This window comes from Anopheles darlingi, chromosome 2 (assembly GCF_943734745.1).
Source record: "Anopheles darlingi chromosome 2, idAnoDarlMG_H_01, whole genome shotgun sequence".
Classification (NCBI taxonomy): Eukaryota; Metazoa; Arthropoda; class Insecta; order Diptera; family Culicidae; genus Anopheles; species Anopheles darlingi.
The window spans coordinates 31,371,903-31,395,334 of NC_064874.1; the positions used below are offsets into that span (position 1 = coordinate 31,371,903).

The 23,432-nt window shown below is 46.4% G+C and overlaps 5 protein-coding genes across 9 annotated transcripts in view; 1 reads left to right on the forward strand and 4 right to left on the reverse strand.

The window, feature by feature from the left end:
- Positions 1–2,366, reverse strand: part of LOC125950585 (uncharacterized) — a 13,313-nt gene extending 10,947 nt beyond the window's left edge. Inside the window, exons 1-2 of one of the 5 annotated variants that reach the window (XM_049678716.1) lie at positions 2,239–2,366; positions 753–1,299 (exon numbers count right to left, since the gene is read on the reverse strand). In XM_049678716.1, the coding sequence (XP_049534673.1) occupies positions 753–870 (118 nt within the window). In that variant the 5' untranslated portion in view covers positions 871–1,299; positions 2,239–2,366. Of the gene's footprint in view, positions 1–752 lie in introns of all 5 variants that reach the window. The other 4 variants (XM_049678714.1, XM_049678715.1, XM_049678713.1 and 1 more) reach the window with 4 other exon arrangements.
- Positions 2,367–3,284: 918 nt separating this feature from the next.
- LOC125950628 (uncharacterized) lies at positions 3,285–4,531 on the reverse strand. Its single transcript, XM_049678795.1, has 4 exons — positions 4,097–4,531; positions 3,811–4,013; positions 3,544–3,727; positions 3,285–3,471 (listed from the first exon to the last, which is right to left on the reverse strand). The coding sequence occupies exons 1-4, from the start codon at positions 4,218–4,220 to the stop codon at positions 3,425–3,427; spliced, it is 558 nt and encodes a 185-aa protein (XP_049534752.1). The 5' UTR covers positions 4,221–4,531; the 3' UTR covers positions 3,285–3,424.
- A 911-nt stretch (positions 4,532–5,442) lies between these two features.
- On the forward strand, positions 5,443–7,169 carry LOC125950611 (argininosuccinate synthase). The gene is made up of 4 exons (XM_049678774.1): positions 5,443–5,574; positions 5,661–6,731; positions 6,800–6,906; positions 6,989–7,169. The coding sequence occupies exons 2-4, from the start codon at positions 5,663–5,665 to the stop codon at positions 7,085–7,087; spliced, it is 1,275 nt and encodes a 424-aa protein (XP_049534731.1). The 5' UTR covers positions 5,443–5,574; positions 5,661–5,662; the 3' UTR covers positions 7,088–7,169.
- A 416-nt stretch (positions 7,170–7,585) lies between these two features.
- Positions 7,586–14,051, reverse strand: LOC125959175 (uncharacterized). Its single transcript, XM_049691986.1, has 8 exons — positions 13,868–14,051; positions 12,502–12,733; positions 12,275–12,411; positions 11,898–12,193; positions 8,910–9,039; positions 8,245–8,476; positions 8,033–8,169; positions 7,586–7,962 (listed from the first exon to the last, which is right to left on the reverse strand). The coding sequence occupies exons 1-8, from the start codon at positions 13,938–13,940 to the stop codon at positions 7,655–7,657; spliced, it is 1,545 nt and encodes a 514-aa protein (XP_049547943.1). The 5' UTR covers positions 13,941–14,051; the 3' UTR covers positions 7,586–7,654.
- Positions 14,052–16,183: 2,132 nt separating this feature from the next.
- On the reverse strand, positions 16,184–23,330 carry LOC125950594 (cryptochrome-1-like). The gene is made up of 4 exons (XM_049678729.1): positions 21,396–23,330; positions 18,952–19,203; positions 17,969–18,866; positions 16,184–17,881 (listed from the first exon to the last, which is right to left on the reverse strand). Exons 1-4 carry the CDS (start codon positions 21,866–21,868, stop codon positions 16,379–16,381), a joined length of 3,126 nt encoding a protein of 1,041 aa, XP_049534686.1. The 5' UTR covers positions 21,869–23,330; the 3' UTR covers positions 16,184–16,378.
- Between the last annotated feature and the right edge of the window lie 102 nt (positions 23,331–23,432).

Genomic DNA, 23,432 nt, shown 5'->3' on the forward strand with positions numbered 1-23,432 from the left:
ACAATGTGCGTTTCACGGGTTCGGATGTGGAAGACAGCAGAGGGTGGAGGAGCCGCGCATCCTCCGCTGAAAACTCAACCCCCCCTGAAAACTTTCCACCCGATCGCCTGCGATCGTAGGTAGGAAGGAGAGGGGCGAAAAATGGAAAGCGAAAAAGAGAAAAACGACTCTTGTGATCGTATGCGTGGCAGAGGACTCCGGATGCTGTAGGACGAATCGGGGAGATAAAACAAATACTAGATTCCACGGGAAATCGAGAGATACATTAATGGGGGGAAAGAAAATTAAAAAAAAAAACAGCCAAGGAATTCACTGGTGACAGTTCTTTACGAACTCGGCTATATTGCTGCTGTTGTTGATCCCGTGTTATTTATTTCACGAGCAACAGAAACGGTTTGCAACGAATACATGAATCCAATCGTTGCTTGACGCGAAACCCTTGAGCCATTTCAAGCTACAAATTGCCGCTCTTATTTGGTCGTGTCCAATAATGAACATACTAATCGCTTGAGATTATACGATTATTCATGGGTAGCGATTAGGTCGTTGGAACGATTCTTATCTACCCTCTACCCTCCGCACCGCACCGCTACGCACAAGTAACGACCGACGACCGTGTGATTACACCGGAACCCGAATGCCACGACACCCTCCTCTTCTAGACCGTGGCTGTCGAAGTGAGGCAATCCAGGCCCGAGTGCTTAAAGACCAGATAGCGGATAAACATGCCAACATAATACTATTCAGCTTACCATTTTCCACGAGATTTACATTATTCAACACCGATAATGCATCAAAACATACTCTCGTGGACAGATGTGGGTGGTGATGGTGGTGACGGTGATGCTGTGCCTGCCGTTCGGTCGTCATTACTCACACGCTGCGCGAACGCAAGGTGCAGCCCGTGGGAATGGCCGGCAGGATGATGCTCCACCACCTGCGATTATGTTTTTGCGATTGCCGGAACGGAATAGTTCCGAAAATGCAACAACTGTAGCGCCGGACCAGTTCCGTACCGAAGGGGCGAAGATAAGGGTCCCGAGGTTAACGGGCGATATAGATAACAGGTAGGCCGGCTGTGATTGAGGTGCCGGTACAATTTCTATACGCTGCTGCACTGTTTTGTCCGGTTAGTCACGTGGAACAAGCGGCATATGGGATTGGTAAATGTAGATAAGTTGGCCTATTTCCTATTGGCCAGCACATTTGGAGCAGGCTGCTGGCACGCGTTGGTACGCGTTCCGTGATCGCGGGCCGGGCACGCGATTCTGCTTCTTCACATCTAATCACCGCACTACACTAAAATGAAATGAATTCAACTCATTATAACACCATTTTCTACTAATTGTAGTTGGTGTCGGTCCGATAGAACTAAAAGAGAGTCCACCTCACACTCACTCGCACTCTCGTGAATTGTTGTAACGATCGCGAATCACAGGATGTCGCCATTAATGCCGCTTCCGGAAGACCGGAAGTAGCCCAGCGCGGGTTGATGAAAACGAACACAGGTATACGTTCTCGCGAGTGTTTTTAAAGGAAAAAGGATCACTCGTGCATGTATCTACCCGCAACGATAACGATAAAATACGGGCACTGGTTTTGCAGGCAAACGGTTAGAAAAAAAAGTAACTTTACGATCAAACCTCTGGTGAAAACGTGAGATTTGTGTGTTGGTGGAATCCGACGATATTCACGCGAACCGAGCGGTTGTGTGCGTTAAACACTGCGATCTAGTGAGATTCGTGACGATTTCGTGAGCATCCCAAACCGCAAAGATCACATCTCACATGCCTCATCTCAGATGACTACGGCGACGACGACGACCTTGGTTAGAATTTTTGTGTTTATTCTGACTCCGGAAGGTCTTTGCACGACTGTTGCACGTGGGACACGATGAAAGTGAAAGGGCTGGAGCGATCGAAGGGCAACGACGTGGATTATTCGTGATCGATCAACACACAACTTGCTCGCTAGGGGGATGTAGAAGCGGATCGTTGGCATACGCTTGCGCAGAACACTCTCTCGGCTCAACGCACTAGCACCAAAGAACCATCTACTAACACACACCGCCTAGCTACTACACCACATAACCCGTTGACCCCACCACGCGCACCCTTTCGTGCTCCTTCCTCCCTTCTCCTGCCACTATTAAATCTTGAGTTTTGCGCTGAGAGTTTTTCCTGACCCACAACATACGATTGCTCAACCGATCGGGTAGAATCGAGCATGTTTTCACACCTCCGCAACGTGCAAGAACGCCACAAATCCCGGTCTTCACTCCGAATGCGCGCGTTCTGGGCCACCACCAATAATCATTGCGGGTAACTGTTGCCCCCGCACGGGGCCGTAGAACCAAAGCGAAATGTCGACCGACCCAGAACAAATTAAACTCAACACTAACTCAACGGTTCGTGCTGCACGCACTCACTCTCGAACGTCGTCCGTTCTGTCGACGTGGTGGTGTTCACACTAAATGCACGGAGTGCACGAGTTGCCGGCGCATGGGAATTAGCATTGTCGTCGTGCGCGGGTTTGCCTTGGATTTGGCGATCACCAAGTAACGCTTCTTTTGAATGGACTAGTCCAGGCGGTAGGAACGTTAAGAATGAAATGGCGCAAAGCCCCGGTTGCGCAGGGTCAAGGGGGAATCGGTGTCAACGGTCAACTTTGCATAGCCCATAAGGTCGGTGGCAGGCGGAACTTTCGAACTGTACAACTGGTCCCCTACCGCAGAAGAGCAATCGCGGTCGATTGAAGTTGAAAACGCAAAGCAGTTGTATTTCATTTACAAATATTTATTTACATCCTTGTAAAGAATCTGCTGTGTAAACGGGATGAACAAAGATGATATTGCTTCCGAACGGTGTACTGTTCGCGAAAGCGGAATTTGGTATTACGCTCAAACACAAGCATCAACGGTTCGCGTCACGATCCTGCTGCTGCTGCCGATCGTACGACCGACCGTAGGGTGCGCTACCGCTACTGCGATCGCCACGACCACGTTCGAAGCGATTTTGATAGTCGCGATTGCTCCGGTTTTCATAATGATTGTTTCTATTGTAATCATCCCGATCCCCGTGGTAGGATCGTTGCCTTGAACCGTCGTATCGCTGTCCTTGCGAATAATGGCCACCTCTTCCTCTATTGTCATGGAACCGACGATCATTGCGGTGACCCCGCCAGGGACCGCCGCCGCCACCACGACGAAATCCTGGGTTCCACGGGTAAACTATCGGTGGAGGGTGCGATGCACGCTTACAGTACTCCATAAACTCCTCATCCAGATCCGTGAACCGGTTCGCGTACTCATGCTCACACTCTTCCAGAAACGCTTGCTCCTCAGCAGACAGTAAGTAAATGTGTCTCTTTGGATCCACCATGTTCGGACCGTTTTTTTTTCCTTTGGCTACCACACTACGTCCTTTCAATTCTCGCGCAGAACCTTTTCCTTCATAAGCAAAGAGTTCACGTCTGAAATGGTCCAACGGATTAAGATCCTGGTAAGCGCACCGATTTCCAAGGTTAACTCAATCAAAAACTTACATCCTTCCGTGATAATGCTGTTGTGAATCAGCGCATAGAAGCCGGCGTCCGAAGGGAAGTTGCGCTCAATTGTCGCGGTTTCGATCGGTTCGAACATAAAACCGACTACCATGCGGCACTTGGGGCACATGCAAAACTTCCAAGCATAGCCGGGAAACCAGGACGATTTTGCGATCCACCGTTGCTATAGAGGAAGGAGGAAGGAAGGGCCAAAATACATCAATAAATCACACGCAATCGACCGATCGATAAAGGTACGTCACCTACCGCTGTTATCTTCTGGCAGGAGGCTTGTTTGACCAGGAAAATTGTGTATCTGAATCCGCGCGAGTTCTGCACTTCCTGGATCAACACGGACCGGCCTTCGGTGAGTGTGTGGTTGGTAGCGCTGAGGGCGAGTGGGCTGTACTTATCGAAAAGCAGATTCGCTACGCTAACATCATTTCCGCAGGTCCGGCACACGAAATAATCTGCAATCGAAGGATGCGTGAAAGGCGTTACCTCCGTTACTGTCGGCGCAAGTGCCACCGGCGTAAATTTAATTAATGCTCACCTTCAATCAACGTTTCCTCCTCTTCGTGGCCTTCCTCCGCCAGAGATGCAGGCACGAGATGCAAAACGAGTAAAATGGCCAAAGAAATTATTCGCATTAATCCACGATTTTGCTTGCACTTCATAACGCATCGCAGAGAACCACAGCCCGCAGAGCCCGTTTCCTAAGGTTCTCGATTCAGCATTCTTTTCTGGGGTTTCACGGCTATCTTTTTCAACCACAACGCGAGCGGAAAAGTATTTGAAGTTGTCCTCGAGTTTTCCGGGAAAGGTCGCAATTTCCACGGTTTTCCCCTTTCTCGGTACTTTTCCAACGGGTATGGCTGCGGTAGTTGCAAATAACTCTAATTTGCTCTGAAATCGCACGAAATTGTTCCAAAATTCACGAATTTATTTAAAAATTCTGATTTTCCCGATTTTTCAACAATTTTTAGCCAAAACATCGGCACAGTACCGCGCCAACCTTTCTTCGCGTGGAATTTTAATTTTAGATGAAAATTTTGATTTGTTTGGTTCAAAACGCTTGTATTCTATCGACCATCACTGTTACATTTGCTTCGTCGTTTACACCACTGCGGTTTCAGGAGTCGAAAATACCGGGGTTCGTTTCTCTGAACTTTCGATTCCTGGACCCGTTTATACGTTAAAGCTGGATTCAAGCTGAAGCGCGCTTGAGTTTATGAGTCAAATATTTTCCGATTCCGGGCTTTCCGACGCGGTTTTTTGGTATTTTCCGAGTTAATTAACCACTTTCGAGCGATCAGCGTATTTCCTCGATCAGAAAAATGCTACTTTCAATCGTTTTTCAAAATTTGGGCCACCATCGATAACGATCTAAGCGCCACCTGGTGTCGATTAAACCGGTTCTTCATTTTGAAATGTACCGGTTCGGTATCCGAAATAACGGTTGTAGTCGTTTTAATAAAAGATTGGCGGGAAAACACGGCAATGCATTTATTGAAACATTTATTGTAAATCTTCGATTCTGTGGCGGCACTGAAGATACTGCTTAAATGAAAGTGTTCCTTTTTAGCTATTCATCTCGCGAAATAGCACTGCCTATAGTTTTTGTTCTAGCATGGCATTGTATCGCCGAACGAAGCGCTTCAACTGGCAATCTACTAATGACCATTCTATAAGCGCCACTTTTTTACCAGCTTGTTACAAGTTTACCAGAAGCTAATGGCATCTGAGTACACAAACAACACAAACATCCTCCTCCTTAGTAAAAAACCATCATCTAGATTATCGTCTCAGCCGGGCGCGGTTATCAGTAGGAGTACATGTACACGCTGCTTAGTTCTACCTTTTGCGACAACACGCTCCGGCCCCCTTCGATGGGGTCAGAGCAAATCGTTACCAAATGAAGCGATAACCTCTAGCCGTCGTCAGAGAATTTTGAGCATTATCAATACGACCTACGCAGCCACCGTCTAGCCAGCGAGACGTTCAGTGTCTTCTCGATCGTTTAGCACATCGGTAGGTATACCAAGTGAAGTTAAGTCGCTATAGCCAGGCTCATCGTAGAACGTTAATAGAAACCATTTCCACCACCAAATCGATAGAAATGAGCAAGGAAAAAGTATTGTTAGCCTATTCGGGAGGGCTTGACACGAGCTGCATTCTGAAATGGTTGCTCGAGCAGCAGTACGAGGTAATCTGCTTTATGGCGGACGTTGGGCAGAGCGAGGATTTCGCGGCAGCTCGCGAGAAAGCACTCAAAATCGGTGCCACGGATGTGGTGGTGAAGGACATGAAGGATTTCTTTGTTGAAAAGTTCGTTTGGCCCGGTGTGCAGATGGGACTGATCTACGAGGATCGCTACCTGCTTGGTACCTCTTTGGCCCGGCCGTGCATCTCGAAAGGGTTGATGGATGTAGCAGCACAGCGTGGTTGTGCATTCATCTCGCACGGAGCCACCGGCAAGGGTAACGATCAGATACGGTTCGAGCTCAGCTGTTACGCATTGAACCCTTCGATTCGTGTGATTGCTCCCTGGCGGATGGAGGAGTTCTGTCAGCGCTTCCAAGGCCGTTCGGATTTGCTGGAGTACGCCAAGCGAAACAACATTCCTGTTGCCGCCACCCCGAAGTCTCCTTGGTCGATGGATGCGAACATTATGCACATCAGCTACGAATCGGGCATCCTGGAGGATCCCTCCGTGGCGGCACCCGAGGAGATCTATCAATTGACGCAATCACCGGCGCGATCTCCCGACACTCCAACCGTGATTGAAATCGTGTTCAAAGCGGGTCTACCAGTGCGTGCTACCGAGTTCGTCAGTGGTCGAACCATGGAGAAACCGTTGGACATTCTGGCTTTCCTGAACAAGGTGGGAGGTGAGCATGGTGTTGGACGTATCGACATCGTCGAGAATCGTTACATTGGACTCAAGTCACGTGGTATCTACGAAACACCCGGCGTAACGGTGCTGCACTGTGCCCACCGCGATCTGGAAGTTTACTGTCTCGATCGGGAGGTGTTGCGCGTGAAGAAATACCTCGCCGATCGGATGGCAGACTACGTCTACAACGGGTACTGGTACGCTCCGGAAGCGGAGTATGTGAGAAAGTGTATCATTGAATCGCAAAAGAACGTATCTGGCAAGGTAGTTGTTGAACTGTTCAAGGGCCATGGTAAGTAGTGCACACTTTTTGTTCAACGAACACCAGAAGTCTATACTCCTACTTTCAAATCTTTCTAGCAATGGTTATTTCACGTGACTCCATCAACTCCGTGTATAACCAGGAGCTAGCATCGATGGAGGTGCATGGTAACTTTACTCCCTATTCGGCCACTGGATTCATAGAGGTATTTGCGGTGTGATCTCATCGAAGCGAAACGGACGATCAGATGTAGTGCTTAACAATTCTCGAAACATTCATTATTACAGATAAATGCGATGCGATTGAGGGAACATCATAGAGTGTTTGGAACAGCTAACATGACGAAACATTTCTCGCGTACCGAATCCGACTTGAAGCTGATCTAACGAGGCAAAACTAAAAAGGGGGGCATTTGATCTGAACATTTAAATAAACTGACAGTGTTGTACTGCTCTCACTATTCAAATAAGCAATCGAAATCTTTATTGGTTATGGCATGGAGTGTAAAACGTAATTTTAGAAATGGAAAATATGAAGCAAGTTCATTGCAATGTTAATTTTAAAAAAACCGAGAAAAAATATTTGTGTGCATGTAAAACGACTCAAACCAGGTTTTATTGGAACGTACAAGAGATCAATGTTTGCTCGAAGTTTAAGCAAATGCAGCTCTGCTAGCGTAACGTTCTCTATGACTGCCACAGACTCCGGAACATGTTTTGCCGGAACTCAGTCAGTCGGTATTAGAGTCGCTGTAATAGTTGCAAGAGCTACATCTCACAAACATCTAGATGTTTAGTTAAATCAACTAAATACTTGTCCATGTGAAGTGATTTGCAATCTGAGAAGTTTAGAAACTGAATAATAATAATTGCTATATAAAACCATTTCTTATCACATTTGGTAGATATTTGATTTATTCAGGAAAATTTATACAAACAGCTCACTCGCTGCATTTACTTCGGCAAAAATAAATCCGTATACGGAACGTTTTCGAAAACATTCGTTATAATTGCTCGGAATATTTTCGTAAAAGCACCGATGATGGCGGGTTTGAGTTCCTTCAGTATGTCTTGCCAATTGTCGTTCAAAAATTGGTTCATGTTGTCGCCCAGGAGCTTGTCACCGTTGAATAAATTCGACAGCTGCATGTAGAATCGGCTCGTGTCGAAGGTGGCCTTTATCTTGTTCATCTGATAGTACTCCTTGCCATCCGCCCGTTTTTGCAGTGCACCGTTCCACTTCATCAAAAAGTCACAGTTTGCTGAACGATCGTGGGAAATGAGGGACATTACAGATCGGAGATGTTACATAAAAGGACAGTCCTGCTTTACCCATAGTCATGTTACTGATGCCTTCTCCCTGGATGGGCAATATTAGCACTTTGCCGTTGATTTTGTAATTACCGACGAGTGATGCCAGCGGGATCAACAAGTTCATCTCCATTACGTTGGGATTCGCTGTAATTCCCCTGTGAAGCAAATCCGAATCATAAAGCGTCTTCCTGGTTAGCGGCCAGTGGCTTAGATCCTCGTAAAACTCTTACTTGACTTTTTTAACGATGACTTCACTGAAGCCCGTAATATCGACGTTTTTGAAGTTTAGAACTATATTGACCGGACCATCACCCTGCACTATGTCCATCTCGTCGATCCGCAATGGATCCAATGAGGCGAGGCCCAGTTCGGGAAGTCCATGTTTATATTTCTGAAACGTTTCGGCCACGGCTGTTATAATGCACTCTTCATCTCCCGGGTTGCATCGCTTATATGAAGAAGCTGTGGTAGAAGAAATAAATGAAAGGCCAACGGAATTATGTTTAACGAATCGATGCCGCGACAACGGTTGTTTGTTTTTCCACATTCGTCATTCGTTTCGTTTGTATTGAGCGTCCAACCGGCTAGAATGTGTAAATTTCGTGGTTCACACATGGCACCGTCTACGGTGATTCCCGGAAGAGATTCTCAAACTCAATCCGGTTTGGCAAAGGAGGTCAAGTTCAATCTTCCTTCTATTTCATAAGCAGGTGAGTAACCTCACGCACGAACTCGATCCGTCTGCGGTCGAGGGTCATTTATAGGCTAACGAATTATGCCAACCACCACCATTTTTGCTTGTGTCAATTAACGAAACTTGACGCGTTTAATTTGTCGAAACTAAAACATTTTTTTAACTGTTGAACCATAACATAAACACTTGAAATTTACGTACGCAACTTAACAGCCTGGCCAAGAGAAACAAGTGCACCGAACAGTACACTAAGAAGTATCGCGTTCATGGTTACTTGAAAGGGGAATTCGTCACAAGAACTAAAAAGCTTTCGTTGCTTCAGACGAAGACACGATCACCACTGGCACCGATAGCACTGCCGGGTAAGGCACCAGGAAAAGGAAGGGTTCCCGTGTGCTGTCCTGACACTGGAGCGAGAATGAACCAAGATCTTGTCATACTCCAGACTCTTATATACGAATGCGCCTCGCGTCGTCGTTGTTGCTGATTTGTGTTCGCGTGCTCGCTATCTACACTGCCATTACCCGAACCTGCATATCTACGTCAGAGCCGACGGAACAGGTTGCGGCAGCGATCTTTAGGGTTTTTGCGACGCATCCAAGACGATCTTACCAGCCTCCCTTCAATCCCTGTCTGTCGAGGGAATGTAAAAAAAATAACTAGTTTTTTTTCTTCAATATAATACTTACAATGCGTCTTCGCTCGATACTATTTCTTTTTCGTTGTTTGACTCAGCACAGAGGAAATTAATACAAAAATATAAACGAAACTGATACACATAAAATTTTGTTTGATGATGCAGTATCGTTAGGGTTGGGTCTGGGATACACGGTAATGAACCCCTAGAGCGCAGCGGATCTCCCCGTGATAACCGCGAGGGGAAAAACGCTTGTCTTGCTAAACCTTTCCAGATCTTTTCCATACTCGTTAAATGTGAGGTTTGCGATAATCATACCATCGTTGCCAATTAGATGACATCAACGACGGGAAGAGGGCGTACAGTTCATCTAGATTTATCTCGCCTTTTCCGGACAGTTGGCAACCTCGATACTTTAACGAACTTGTTACTTAAATTTGTATTTCGTAAAGTAATTTCGTACTCGATCTTCTATGTATCGAGGTAAAACTGACACGATTAGTCACACAGAGGAATGCTTTCAGCGGTGGCGCTACGGTACCGAGATAGAACGGATTGCCTACGTGATCGAATTGGATCATTCAGGAAGGCTTGTGGCGCACGCTCCAGACGAGGTAATTGCGATACACGGTACTGTCGCTGCGATAACAGATTCCCTTCGGTTCGGTAGGATTACAGTGATTAGCCGTAGCAGGGTTGAGGCGATGGAAAAGTAAAAGAGCCCATCATGTGTTAAACGATGGATTGGAGTTGATGGTGGCGCGTGACTGATGTGTCATGCGTTGTCGCGCCCAGCTTGCGATCCGTAACTACGATCGAGGCATGCTAGATTCCTTTCTTTGGAAGCTACCAGCCACCACACGTGCATCTGAATTACTTTCAGGGATAAACGCATCAACCGACAGTAACCGACAGCATCGGCATGGTTTTGTCTAGATTGGTTCTATTATTCTTGAATTACTGGTTCCTGTCACTTTCATTTAGCAAACTAATCGGTTCAATTATCTAAAACTAATAATCCAGCTAACTAATATTTACTTTCTTAGTCTCTCAATCTTACTACAATCGAAGATTGGCCTTCGCCTGCAGAATACCAACCAACTCTCGATTGATTAATATTGCTTATTGGTGAGCATGAATTAACCATGATCAACGCCGCGATGCTTCGCTTCCCTCGCGAGTTCGCTTCCGTGCAACTTCCGTGTACATTTATTGCACTTTCGTTGCCTGATAGTTCACTAACAAGGATGGATAAACAGTAAATGCAGCTAAATAAAACTTGATTAACTAGTAGTGCTATCTTCATACCTTCCTTTCGCAGACCGGATATCATTCTGATATATGCGATTGACCCTTGAATTGTGGGCATAACTAATGATCGGAATTCATTATCGAGCTGACAATCATGCATGTTAAGCGCGTTAATATACCACGTGTTAGAAAAAAAAAACAAATACAAGCAACGGTCTAAAGCAACGGCAAAGATAAGGAAATGGCATTACGCGTGCAGTTCATTAACTGTTTCATGATCATATCTAATATGGATGCTGTGAATAGAATTGGCCTGCTACTGCCTAAGTTCACAAATCTCTTTTGAGAGTAAATAGGGTAAATCTAGCCTCCAATATTCTCACAGAGGGATATTAAAGGGAGCATTAGCACATTAGCTTACCGTCCGGGTGTTACTTTCTAGCCCCACACCGAATCTCATTAGAGACCATTGGCATGCCTTTGTGTGCAGTTTCCGGATTGTTAGGTGTGTTTCGATTTCCGTCGATTTCCCTTCTCTCGTTTGATGGAAACAGTGGTTTACGATTGGAATTCGTATGGATCACGTGCTTTTACGCTTGTTGATTTGAGTTACATTGTGCGTTCTTTGGTAATCAAAAATCAAAAGCATTCTTTTATTATCACTAGTTTAGTATTTTTTATTACATCTGAAACTGCTTCAAAATATTATATTCAAAAAACACGAGCGTCTGGGTGTTTTCTATCGCATATAATGTTGTACTCTCATAACATTTTTCAACTTGAGGAAAGAAAATAAAGCCTTCAGAGGACACAGCACTGTAAGGGATCAACAGAATGTTGCTGCGGGCCTGCAAGGAGGTTCGAGAACATATGGACCATACAGTAGCTTGATCTGGTTACAGTGTTACGGTATACTTTACAGAATATCGTCCACAAAAAACGAGCCCAACGAAAAAAAGCCCTCTCTTCCTTCCATCCTCTTACTCACATCCGTATGAAAAAAGAACGTTTCACAGGCAAGTACCCCCTGTACATCACCGAACAAGTTGTTAATCTGCACAGTTTTTAAAAAACTGTCTACTCGGAATTTCCCAAGCACCTTGTGTTCCATGAACAGTTTCCATAGTTTTGCAATCGATTCATGTGTATTAATCCTAATAAAAGCCAGCTTTAACCAATTACAAGATAAAACATAGAGATTGAAAACATCTTTTTATTGCAAAAATAAAATAGAAACAAACAGACCCCACGCCCAATCTCACCAATAGGCGCCCCACATAAGCTGTCCAAGCTGTTTAGACACGGTACAGTTCACTATACGGTACCTTGTTGAAGACATTGGAGACGACGGCTTCAAATATCTGCGTGAAGGCCGCCGCGATGGCGGGCTTCAGCTCCTTTAGGATATCGGGCCAGTTGTCGTTCAGGAATACGTTCATGTTATCTCCGAGCGCCTTGTCGCCATTGAACAGGTTTGTGAAGTTCATATAGAACCGCGATGTGTCAAAGTTGACCTTGAACTTATCCACCTGGTAGAACTGTTTGCCGTTCTTCTCCACCAGCTTACCGATCCAGCGGAGCGTAATATCACAGTTAGCTGAGTAAAGGGAAGAGATAAGGGTAAGTGGTGCTGACCGGAATCCATCCTTCCTAGGAGAACCGTATACCGTTTACTTACCCATTGTCATGTTGCTGGCGCCTTCGCCCTGGATCGGTAGAATCAGTACCTTGCCGTTGATCTTGTATCCACCGACCAGCGAGGCAACCGGGACGATCAAATTCAACTCCATCTTGTTCGGATTCGCCGTGAAACCGCTGAAATAACGAAAACGGACAAACAAACTCGGTAAGTTATGGCTACGAAGCCGCGATACGGAGACGTCGTACGAAGACGCAATGCCTTACTTGGCCTTCTTGATCTTCGCTTCTCGGAATCCGAGCAGATCCACCTTTCTAAAGTTCAGCTCAATGTTGATCGGTCCATCGCCCTGGATGATGTCCATCTTGTCGATGCGCAGCGGATCGAGCGGTACCAGACCGATCTCCGGCACACCCTTGTAGAAGCTCCGGAACGTGGCCGTAATGGCGTCAAGGAGACATTGGCCATCATCCTGATTGCAGCGCGTAAAGGAATCGGCTGTAAGGGAGGAGACCAAGGGAGTTAGTGCATCGCTGTGACCTCTATTGTGTGCCTGTAAGCGATAGTGCGCTACGAAGCATGTTGCTACGCAATTAACACCGTCCGTACCCCGGCGGCACGTCGGTCACCGCGGTCATAAAAGTTGTAGTTAAATGATATAGGAACAAACACCGTCGGTAAATAACGCGAAAAATGATCGATCACATGGTCATTAACTAGACCTTTTAATGATCCGGGTCTCATCTGCATCCCGCGCACCCTGGCCACACTATTCCTAACGAGTTGAATTGCCTGGTGGCGTTTGGGATTGCGTCTTCCAGGCTCGCAGGAGGGGGAATTAAACAATGACCGGTTAGTCGCCTAATGGGAACCGTATTATTCAAATTGCACTAGGAAACAGTCCGGCTCTGGAAGCTGCGGCGCGTGCAACAATCCTGGCGTTCTCCATCGTTCCAGCTCGGCTCGGTTGCACATTGTAAGTGCGCCATTGATGCGTGTTTTAGGTACGTAAAAGCTAATGATCTGGGGAACGCTATTGGTGTATCATTCTCACGCACGATCATCCTGCGGGTTATCTGGATCTGGATCAGGCATATAAATACCAGAACCTTCGCGAATTTCATTAGCCAAGTACATCGTGCAGGCACAAAGATGAAATGCAGTGCTTACTGCAAGTCCAAATCATGCCGCCAGGTGTAAGTATCATTCGTTTGGCAACACACCCGTGGGGCAACGTTCTGCAATTCGCTCCGATTTATGGTTCCCTTCACGGAAACATCAAACATTTACGCGAATGAGAAAAGCATACAATCGAATGCTTCCTAATTCTTGGCGGTCCATCACGGTGTGGGCCACCATTACTCACCGTACGCGCTCGGATACGAATGGCAGTAAATCGCGGATTGGGTATTTACCGTGGCCATCAGTGGGGCCACAAGCACGGTACCTGCTCATAACAAGTACGTCACTGTGGGGTCAAATATTGGGGAAAGGAATTTAACCGAGAAAACAGAAACACACGCTTGGCAGAAACAGGAAATTTCGATTCGTTCCACGATGAATCGAAGGTCGTCTTAGGTCTACCATTAACCGTTACTGTACACTGCTAGAAGCTGGAAGGGCTATACGTACGGAATTTGGCGGCGTAACCGATGCTGATGGTAGCAGCAACTGTGAACAGCAGGACAGCAGCTTCGCTCTTCATTTTGGGTTTGTTCAGGATGCACTCCCGGGTCGCGCACAGAGGTTCGATCGCGATATGATACCGAACAGCGCACGTTGCGATCGCACGATACCGACTGGTACAATGGGTTAGCGTGCAAGTTGGTCTTATATGAGCATATCGGCGAACGATTTCGCATCTATTATGGCGGGGGCTCCTTGTCTACAACAAAGTGGAAATCGGAAAGGCATCGCAAGAAACGAGCGGCTACTACTCCAACACCAGCGTCGGCCACCAACACCACCAACACCGCCAGTGAACCACTCCTTGGCCCAGACTGCTCGAGATGGAGTGGGGAGGAGGGTCATCAACTTGCATCCACTTTATACTGGAATCTGTCCATGTTCCACTGTTGAGATTTGCGTACGTCACGCACTTTACGTTCGGCTAGCGGTCGGCCACACCACTACCACACACACACAACCAGCATCAAACGGCCGAAACCAGAACTTCAAGCATGTGATAACCCCCCTTCGCCGCCTGCCATGGGGTTAATGTGTGACGGTGCCACGGTGCTACCGCGCGCCCAGAACACCGGAAGGTGGTGGACCTTGACTCTCTCCCAACCGAGTCACCGTTTGTCACCCAGCTTGGTCTCGCACGCGACACGAACTAACGAACGCACGCGATAAGGCGCTCGGGAGGTGGAGGCTCATAAGCCGACGGAGTAGGGTTTTCGTCTGCTACGGCATGAGACGCTTCGGGCGAGCGCTCATCATCTAGGACCATCAAATAGACCCGGTTTCGGATAGGTTTACAGGTCAATTTGACCTAGACATTGAACTTGTGGCTCCTATTACTGCTGCTGCTGCTGCTGCTGCTCTATCGATAGATGAAACACCTGAACTAGCCGGGCAAGCAACTCGAGGGGAACGGATCGTTAATGGGCGCTCCACTGACCTACGCTTTGTATGGCGCTCGACTTCTAACGGTAGCTTCCGGTATTTGTTTCGCTGCAAACCGCTGTCGTTAGTTAGTTGTTGAATCACCGGAACTGCTGAGGCACCGTTGCATAGTGAAGGTAATCTTGGTTGCAGAAATGACTTTCTAGGTATGTGCCTGGAAGGATGCCGGGTTTACGTTTGCTCAAATAATGAGGCTGTGAGTTGCAGTTCTGCCGACGTACTTGTAGGTGCCATTGGACATGGTGTCGGAAGCTTAGAATGATTAATGAGCAGTAGAACAAAAAACGAATCTTTTCAGAAAACAAGTGTGTCTAATGATCTTTTTAACCTATCGTCACAACACGCACGTCGGACGTTAACTGCAGATCGTTTAACCTTTATTCGTTCTTGTCCGAAGAAGTATTACCAGAACATATTTATTATATAATTAAAATATGTCGGTTAAAGAAAATAAATAAGAAAATAATCAATTTCGAGCTCATTCATTTGGGCGGAAGAACCATGACTTTGAACCATCACTTATTTTTTGTACCCTTTCCTTACTTAGCCACTTCGAGTGGCGTTTCTCCCACGTCGAAATAGGGTTCAACGCGAGAGCAAGATGGAGCTCGACGAAACAATCGACCGCTTGAGTGCATATGAATTATTTATTGAATCATCGAGTATCAAGTATCGGCTCAGTGGCTGCGTTGTTTACCCAGCATTAGCAGCACCGTCGTCTGCTTATGCGTATGAACCCCGGGTGCTCGAAGAAACACCTAAACAGAAAAACTCATCTTAAATTCGCATTCGACCTTCGAAGACCATTGACGGCTGTGGAAGCAACGGCCAAGAGTTCCTCTTACGGGATCGACGATACTTAGACGGCAAATACGACGGATGGAGCATCGTTCAGAATCAATCCGCAAACTCATTACACAAAGCACTGAAGATGCAATGAGGCGTACCAGAGTGTTTGCTGTAGATACGTTTAGAACAAATCAAACACGGCACGAGCGTATGAACTCAGAACCGGGGAATGCCCGAAGCGAACAGTTTTCGTACAGCAGCGACAGATTATCTGCTAAACACCACATTGCAACATTTCTTACGGTTGTTCCAAGTATGAGCAAAGGTTGGAAATAGTGTGAGAGTGAAAGACTTTTGCGAAGCTTGATTTTCTCTCGATCTTGTAATACTGAGCAGCTCAGAGACTACGATTTTGGGCACACATTTTCTCCGCTCTATCCCTTGTAGAATAGAATATTAAATCAATTAAATATGCATGCTTTAATATTCAACAGTCACCATTCGGATATATTTTATTTAGTAGAAAAGAAATTGGAAATTAAAAAGCGAATTGGTAATAAAAAATGGCATCAAAATATTTTTTAAAAGTTATTTACTCTTGACTTTTGGCTACTCAATACTATGGACATATATTTTTGGCTCGGTGTGCAAGCAAAATACAATATTAAGTGACATTCATTCAGATAAGCACAGTAAAGGGACCGTCCTAATCAAATGCTTATTTGACTAATCCGCACAATCCAGTTTTTCCTCTTTAGCGGCCGTATCCTGCATTGGCTGATCATTCTGCAACTGCACTGCGCTTTGCCGTTGTTGTTGCTGCTGCTGCTGCTGCTGCCGCGAATAATCGGTCACCATCTTATGACTCTCGGAATCATAATCACAATCGGTAAGCATAGAGTTTGAAGGCAATTCTGCCGAGCGCTTGGTATGCTTATCCTCTCCGTGTTCGTTCGTCGACGCTTGCGGGCGAACAACATCTTCACATTGTCGTTCTTCTTGCTCAGCTCGCTGCTGTTGGTGCTCTTCGGTGCGTGTGCGCAATGATGATCCCTTAAGCAGCTTTGGCTCACGGAACATGTCCGAATGTAACGGTGTTGCTTCCTGCTTAATTTGTGGTGCGCCTGGCTGATAATGATCCAACGATCGGGTGGCAACGCCGTCTTGCAGCGGTGACATGGCGATTGTCGCCAATCGATCATCATCTTCATCGTTATAGCTTTCCTCTTGATCGTTGTTATCATCACCGGTGCCTTCGTCCTCGTCCTGTTCATTATCCTGTTCGTCCTCGCGCTTGCGCCCATAGAACACGGCATTACGCAACCCGTAGCCGGAGTTAAAATTGTCACTGTATTCCACCTTAAACTGGCTATTGTACATGTTCTGGTTACGTTCGAAATCGTAATTGTTGGGTTCCAGCTTGGTCGCCATAACTTCACACTCGAGCGACAACAGGCTGTTGCTCAGCTGGTCCTGCAAGTTGGTGAACCGACCCCCCGTCAGATTACCTCCTCGGATCATAGTCCCGAGGCCCGAGTCCGTCTTGAGGGACGCGTAATCGGACGTCGGCAGATTACCGTACGCTTCTTGGACCGTGTTTGAGGGTCGTCCATCCTGGAGCGCGTGACGTTGCTGTCGTTGTAGCTGCTGTTGGCGTTGATGCTGCTGCTGTTGCTGCTGCAGTACTGACTCCTGCATTGTAAGCATACGTCCCTTCGCATCCATAGTGTTGCTAGAACCATCATTTGCATTATCTCCGGTACCCAAACCACTCACAACGCTACCACTGCGTGCCCGTCCATCGATGCTAGTAGGTCCATCCATCGCTAGTGGATGGTATGTGAGTACCTTCGCATTGGGATCACTTTGTGCTGACGGATTGCTGCGGCACATATAGTTACCCGAGCTGTTTACGCTCGTAAGGATGGTGGTCGGACTGGGGCTATCGTTCATACTGCTCGCATTCATGTGCTGCATTTTGGCGGCCGTCATAACGCCAGCGATAGCAGAGCCACCCTTCTCGACGCAATCACCCTCGTAGCATACTCCCGGACTACGATACTTGGCCAAATGCTGATACACCTGTTTGATGCGTTCCATATTGGCACGGCTCGCGATCGCATGATTGACCATCGGCAGTGGGTAATCTTTACCGATGAGACACTTGGCCGCTCGCTGCACATTCTCCGGTGCGTTCCAGGGCTCGTGAATGAAGCGAGTTGGAAAGTTCTACGAAAATAGGAAAGGTTAGATGCATTTAGATCAACTACGAAAGACCCTTTTGTTCGCATGAGTTCGCAAGTGATCATCACTTACCTTTAACACGGGTAGATACCGACGAATGTAGTCTCCATTAGGGTCAGCCTTTCGGCCAAACTTCACTGGACAGTAGCAATGGAAGAACTGCTGGAAAAAGGAGGAACAGGACAGCCACATCCACATACCGGCGTTGACGGACCAGTCTGCGTCGAGCAGTAGCTCCTCGAACACTTTCATGCCCTCTTCCCAAGAAATCCACAGATCACCCCGGGTGAGAAAGCAAGCAACAGCATGCCGGGCCAGATGATGTATCCAGCCTTCCTCGCGCAGCTGCGTCATGATCGCATCGATCCACGGAAACCCTGTCTGCCCACTGGCCCACTTTGCCAACGCTTCCGAGTTCCGATCCCAAGGTATCTGCACACAGATAGGATTGCCGGCCATCTTATCGAAGGTGGGATTCTTGGTGGCGGCACAGTAAAAGAACTCACGCCAAAGCAGCTGACCGTGCAGCGACAGAGGCGGGCACGCTTTCTTAATCTTCTTGTACAGATCCGTCAGCTGATAGTAGAACAGTCGGGTACTGAGACACCCGAAGCGCAGATAGGGCGAAAGTCCCGTTTGGCTAGCAAGCAGCGACTGTGGTGTCATCTTGGGACGCCCAAACGATGCTACCCAAGCCTTGCGTTCGAGATGTCGTTCCAGGCGGGCTAGTGCTTCCGTTTCTCCGCCGATCCAAACCGGCGGACGGAGTGCTTCTGTTTCAAAGCCAAGTTCCTCGAGTGTCGGCACGCCGTACTTATCGTCGTGGTCATCGTACAGGGGTGTGGTAGCCCCGCCAATAGCCTCCAGTGTGATCGTCGTTTCTGGTTGCGGTGGGGCATCCATAGACGCAATGATGGCTTGGAACTGATGGTAGGTAAGCGGTGCTCGGCCACCGTTCTTCTCGATGATCCTGCAAGAAAAATGACCGAATGCAATAGTAGAGCGAATTTTGCAATTTGCTATTCAGATTACACCGTATTAGCCGGAAAACTGACCGTTCCAAGTTGTACAAGGTGTGCGATGCCGCCGATATCACCTCTATGCCCAACTCTTTGCACATCTCGGAGATGTTGTGATCTCGCACTCGGCCGAAGGGCTCGGGATCTTCCTCGAAGGTAAGACACGTCGTACCCCATTCTTTGAATAGCTTGGGCAAAGCGTCCGCCGGTTGCCCTCGTATGACGAAAAGGCGCGAGTTCAACTTGCGTAGATTTCGGTCCAAATCGTCCAGACATTGAAGAAGAAACCTGTAACGAGGAAAACAAATTTAATATATTATTACTAAAAAAATAAAAAACATAAAACATCAGAGACAAAATAAAAAAATGTAAAATAATTACAGGAAAAAGGGTGAATTTTACGGGCAGAATATTTTTATACTACTAATACTGATCTAGTACCGATAAATATTTCTCGATGTATTACACCTGGATTGTAACAATAATTACGACAGGTTATCCAGCCATTTACAATTCTACTGACGAACAATTGCATAAATCAATTTGTGATTGTTTGGTTGTGTAATGTTAATCATTACATCATCTATAATTGTTACGCATTATCTAAAGCAAGTGGAGGCGCGGAATCAAATTCCACGTGAGTCGTGCTGTTTTTTTTTCTGAGGCATTGAACTCACATTCCATTAGATCAGATTACATTGCGTTAAAAATATGCTTGATAATCAATGTTTACATTTTCTGTAAGAAACGGTCATTGATTTTTGTATTCATTTCAATTACGACTGTGTCTATATTTGCTAAAAGATATTTATGTAAAATCGATTCAAAATAGAGATTTTTAATACTCTAGAGTTCGGCTCACCAAATTGAATGTGTTGAGAGCATGCGGAATCGTTTGGTGTAGTGTGTAGGAAACCACGCAAGCCCACAAAACAATGAAGCAATGCAAAGAAATATCCTAATAAATACGTCATATGCTTAACCATGATCCCTTGACAATGTGAAAACTTTTACGCAATCAGTTCTCATAAGCTATGTCCTTTTTAAATGCGATGTTGTAGCTGTCCCCAGCGCACTTTCTTACCAACTAAACATCGACTACGGCTTCGTTTTATCCGCACTTTCCCGTCTCTGTCTTGAAAGACACAACAGCAGACACCTCGCTTAGTAGAACCAGGTGCGCAAAGGCAAGAAAGCATCATTCCTCCACCAGAGCAAGAAAAGTGTCGAGGAGATGGATGTGCTGAAGAAATTCAGAAAACAATCAACGTTGACGCACGACGAGTAACCTACAACCAGTATTGGTGTGCTGTGAATGGTGGACACAACGGTAAGCGAGTGAGTAACGGCAGGGGTGCTATGCGGGCTAGCTAACGACTAGTTCAGCAACAGATACGTAACCTCGGGCAGCGACTCGCTCACATTGTCGGCCACGTGATTTGCAAGCGCTGAGTGCGTCCAGTACCTTAGCGGGTGGGGGCAGTAAATGGTGTGTAAAAGGCCCTTTGTCGCACCGTTGATGGAAAGTCGCTGTATTTTGCATTTATCTCGTTGTGCCAGGCACGGAAGAAGCATGGGGTCTTCGTTTTTGAGCGAAGTTCTGATCGAAATAGCGATAATTTTTTTCTGCTTCAAAAAGAGCGATTTGAAAATGATGTTTATGGAAATCCTCTAATTTCAGCTTGATACAATAGTTATAGTAGGACTTATTTGCGGCCACGACGCTTAGCATAACGGAGATGGTGCTTTGGTAAGGCAGCGAGGCTATTACGCCATAGTGTATTGCCAGCAGTAGTTTTTGTTTAAACAGATAGCATTTCGCACACAAACACTGCTCCCGAGATGCAACGCATGTCGCTTCATGGAATGCAATGCCCACCATCGTTTGCACTGCAATCTTTACCAGGGCCAGGGTCACCACTACTGCTCCCTCGTGCTTAGTGTGTCTCTGTGTAACCAGTGTGTTCTAACAAGACAGCGATAAAGGTTTAAGCGCTTGCAATCATTACTGCGCTCGAGTGTTGCATCCCCATCATCGATGCGGGGGACAGACAACTCCAGGTCTGTTACACAATTTGCCAATGGTCAGTTCCACTAACGGTCACATATTTTCATAGAAAATGAAATTAATTTTTTTTTTCGTTGTTCGTTTGTTTGTGAAGAATGTCTTCATCCATTTGCGTTATCTGATTTAGCTTGGGTCATGTGGGTAGGATCACGGAATAGTTCCTGTTACGTGCGTATGTATCCGTCGTGTTATATTACTGCTTAGGTAAACAAGCAAGAGGAAGCACCGATGCCCATTGCATCATGATACCGAAGTGGTGATAATGCGTCAGGAATTTTTAAAGCGAACGATTTAAAATGCAAATTCCGCACAACATTCCGAGCGACATTTAAGAAGCAAAACAAGCAACAGGGAACTCAAGCTTTTCCCTGCCAAATATATTTGTTACACCATTAACCATCCATAGGCTTACCTCCACTTGTTGATGCCGACGTTAGAGCTACCGGCAAACCAGGGATCGATCACGAAAACGCACCGGAAGCTCGTAGCCCCCCGTACACCTTCACGTAATGCTGGATTATCGTGTAGGCGAAGACCCTTACGGAACCAGTGCACGGTGTGCTTGTCACGTAGCTTGCCTGCTGTTGGATGTTGCTGTTGCTGCTGCTGCTGCTGCTGCTGCTGCTGCTGTTGTAGATGGTGGTGCAGGGGATGATGAGCATGCAATGGCTGATGAAGGTGATGCTGCTGATGCTGTGTCTGGCCTTTGCTTCCCTGACCGTGACGGCTCGCCTGCTGCTGTTGCTGATGTGGCAAATTGGAGGATGGTTGCTGTTGCTTCTCGGCATTGCCACTACCGGTGGCCATGCTGTTCATACCGGTGTGACCTCCACTTCCCGAGTAATGGCCGGAGACACCAGACGACGTTTGCTTCGTCATGCCCATCACTGTGGGTCACAAGCACAAGCGGGATTCGAGCCGTATCCCTTACTTTTAAATGGCTACAATAACTGTTTCTAGCCTTCACAATTCACTGTATCGGGAATGCACGACAATCCTTTGCGGTTAGGTCCCATCTCCGTTTCATCACTTATTACACACTTGCTCGGTTTAAAAGATGCGTATTGGAAAGCCTGCAAAATTTTACACTCAATTTAAGTGAGTTTGCCTTAACTTTATGCACCCAGGCACTGTTTACGTCACGAATCGTCTGTAGTTTTCAGATTACACGTTTAGCGAACCGGAAGAGTTAGAACCATTTGGCGTTATGATGGAAGCTTATACTGGCAATCGCGTACGCCATCGAGAGTGTGTCGCAATGCTCGCCACCAAGATACGATGGAGAGTGGCACACTACCATAGACACGAACACGAATACAAACACATTTTAATCGGCCGCTTATATTTTCACGCAGGTATCATGCTACTTGCCGTTTAGCCCCATGCTGACACTGCACTAAACCGCGTGCGGTTGGAGGCAATCGAGGTGATTACACAGTTGCACAACTGCACTACGGATCTGAACGGCGCACTTACTACGCCATGCAGCTGGCCCCCTTTTGAGTGTGTGATCGATTTGTATAAACCGACTCGCGCAAACACTAAACCACAACAATCTTAGTGACTACAACTAGTATACGCGATCCTACGAACACATTTTATCTTTGCTCAGCGCATGTGATCTCACCCTAGCTAGCGCGCTTGCCATTTAGTTATCGTTATTTGAATAAGAATATGCGGATATTGGAAATTCAAAACTGCACAAAACTATGCTGGACTCCGGTTATAATGAAGGATGCGTTTCCTTCGGTTTGCCAAAACTTAAAAGCGACTACTTCCGGTGAAGGTGCTTTCCAGCAAAGCATAAACTACCTTCTTCTGTGTGCAGCAACAAGAGAGCGAGAGAAAGACTAAATGAGTGAAAAATTAAAACAAGAAATAGAAAGAGAGAAAGAGGGAGAAATAAGGCCCCTGTTCATGCTGCTATGGTAGTACACTTAGGAGGCTTCTTCGTACTCCAGTTACGCAACGTTTGTTCTGCCGACTAACTAGGTTAGGGATAGAGCTATGAGATGATTACACGTTGCATTGAATGCAGAATGTATTTTATAGTAGCTCGAAAAAATGTGCACAAATCCACATAACTGGTAGAAAGAAATGCTTACAAAAAGGCGCTAGCAGTTTATAAGACCAGGAACACAACGGCTTATTTTTTTGAAAGCCGAACTAAATGGTCCGAAAAAGTCTGCATTATCGGTTTCATACTCCGTTTCCTAATTGATTATATTTTTTGTAGTAATATAGTTCTGGAATAAAGTAACAGCAACTGTACACATTGATTAACACATTTCAGTATCACACCATGGCACCATGTTTGAAAATTCGTTTTCCCTATTAGCACTCATGTTGGACAAATATTCACCAAAGAACCCTCGAGCAACGTGACAAGGTATACCTGTATCATTTCCGTTTTGAGCTGCACCACCAATTGGAAACAGTTTCACAAAGC

Excerpts from the sequence above, each read along its gene's own strand:
- LOC125950628 (XM_049678795.1), bottom strand. The coding sequence starts at position 4,220 with ATGAAGTGCAAGCAAAATCGTGGATTAATGCGAATAATTTCTTTGGCC. Across the intron at positions 4,014-4,096 it reads GGAGGAAACGTTGATTGAAG|ATTATTTCGTGTGCCGGACC; the intron begins GTGAGCATTAAT and ends CTTCGATTGCAG. Across the intron at positions 3,728-3,810 it reads CCTGCCAGAAGATAACAGCG|CAACGGTGGATCGCAAAATC; the intron begins GTAGGTGACGTA and ends CTTCCTCTATAG.
- LOC125950611 (XM_049678774.1), top strand. The coding sequence starts at position 5,663 with ATGAGCAAGGAAAAAGTATTGTTAGCCTATTCGGGAGGGCTTGACACG. Across the intron at positions 6,732-6,799 it reads TGAACTGTTCAAGGGCCATG|CAATGGTTATTTCACGTGAC; the intron begins GTAAGTAGTGCA and ends AAATCTTTCTAG. Across the intron at positions 6,907-6,988 it reads CGGCCACTGGATTCATAGAG|ATAAATGCGATGCGATTGAG; the intron begins GTATTTGCGGTG and ends TCATTATTACAG.
- LOC125959175 (XM_049691986.1), bottom strand. The coding sequence starts at position 13,940 with ATGAAGAGCGAAGCTGCTGTCCTGCTGTTCACAGTTGCTGCTACCATC. Across the intron at positions 12,734-13,867 it reads CGGTTACGCCGCCAAATTCC|CCGATTCCTTTACGCGCTGC; the intron begins GTACGTATAGCC and ends CCTCCCTTACAG. Across the intron at positions 12,194-12,274 it reads CGCCAGCAACATGACAATGG|CTAACTGTGATATTACGCTC; the intron begins GTAAGTAAACGG and ends CCCTTTACTCAG.
- LOC125950594 (XM_049678729.1), bottom strand. The coding sequence starts at position 21,868 with ATGGGCATGACGAAGCAAACGTCGTCTGGTGTCTCCGGCCATTACTCG. Across the intron at positions 19,204-21,395 it reads GTCGGCATCAACAAGTGGAG|GTTTCTTCTTCAATGTCTGG; the intron begins GTAAGCCTATGG and ends TCCTCGTTACAG. Across the intron at positions 18,867-18,951 it reads ACCTTGTACAACTTGGAACG|GATCATCGAGAAGAACGGTG; the intron begins GTCAGTTTTCCG and ends TTTTTCTTGCAG.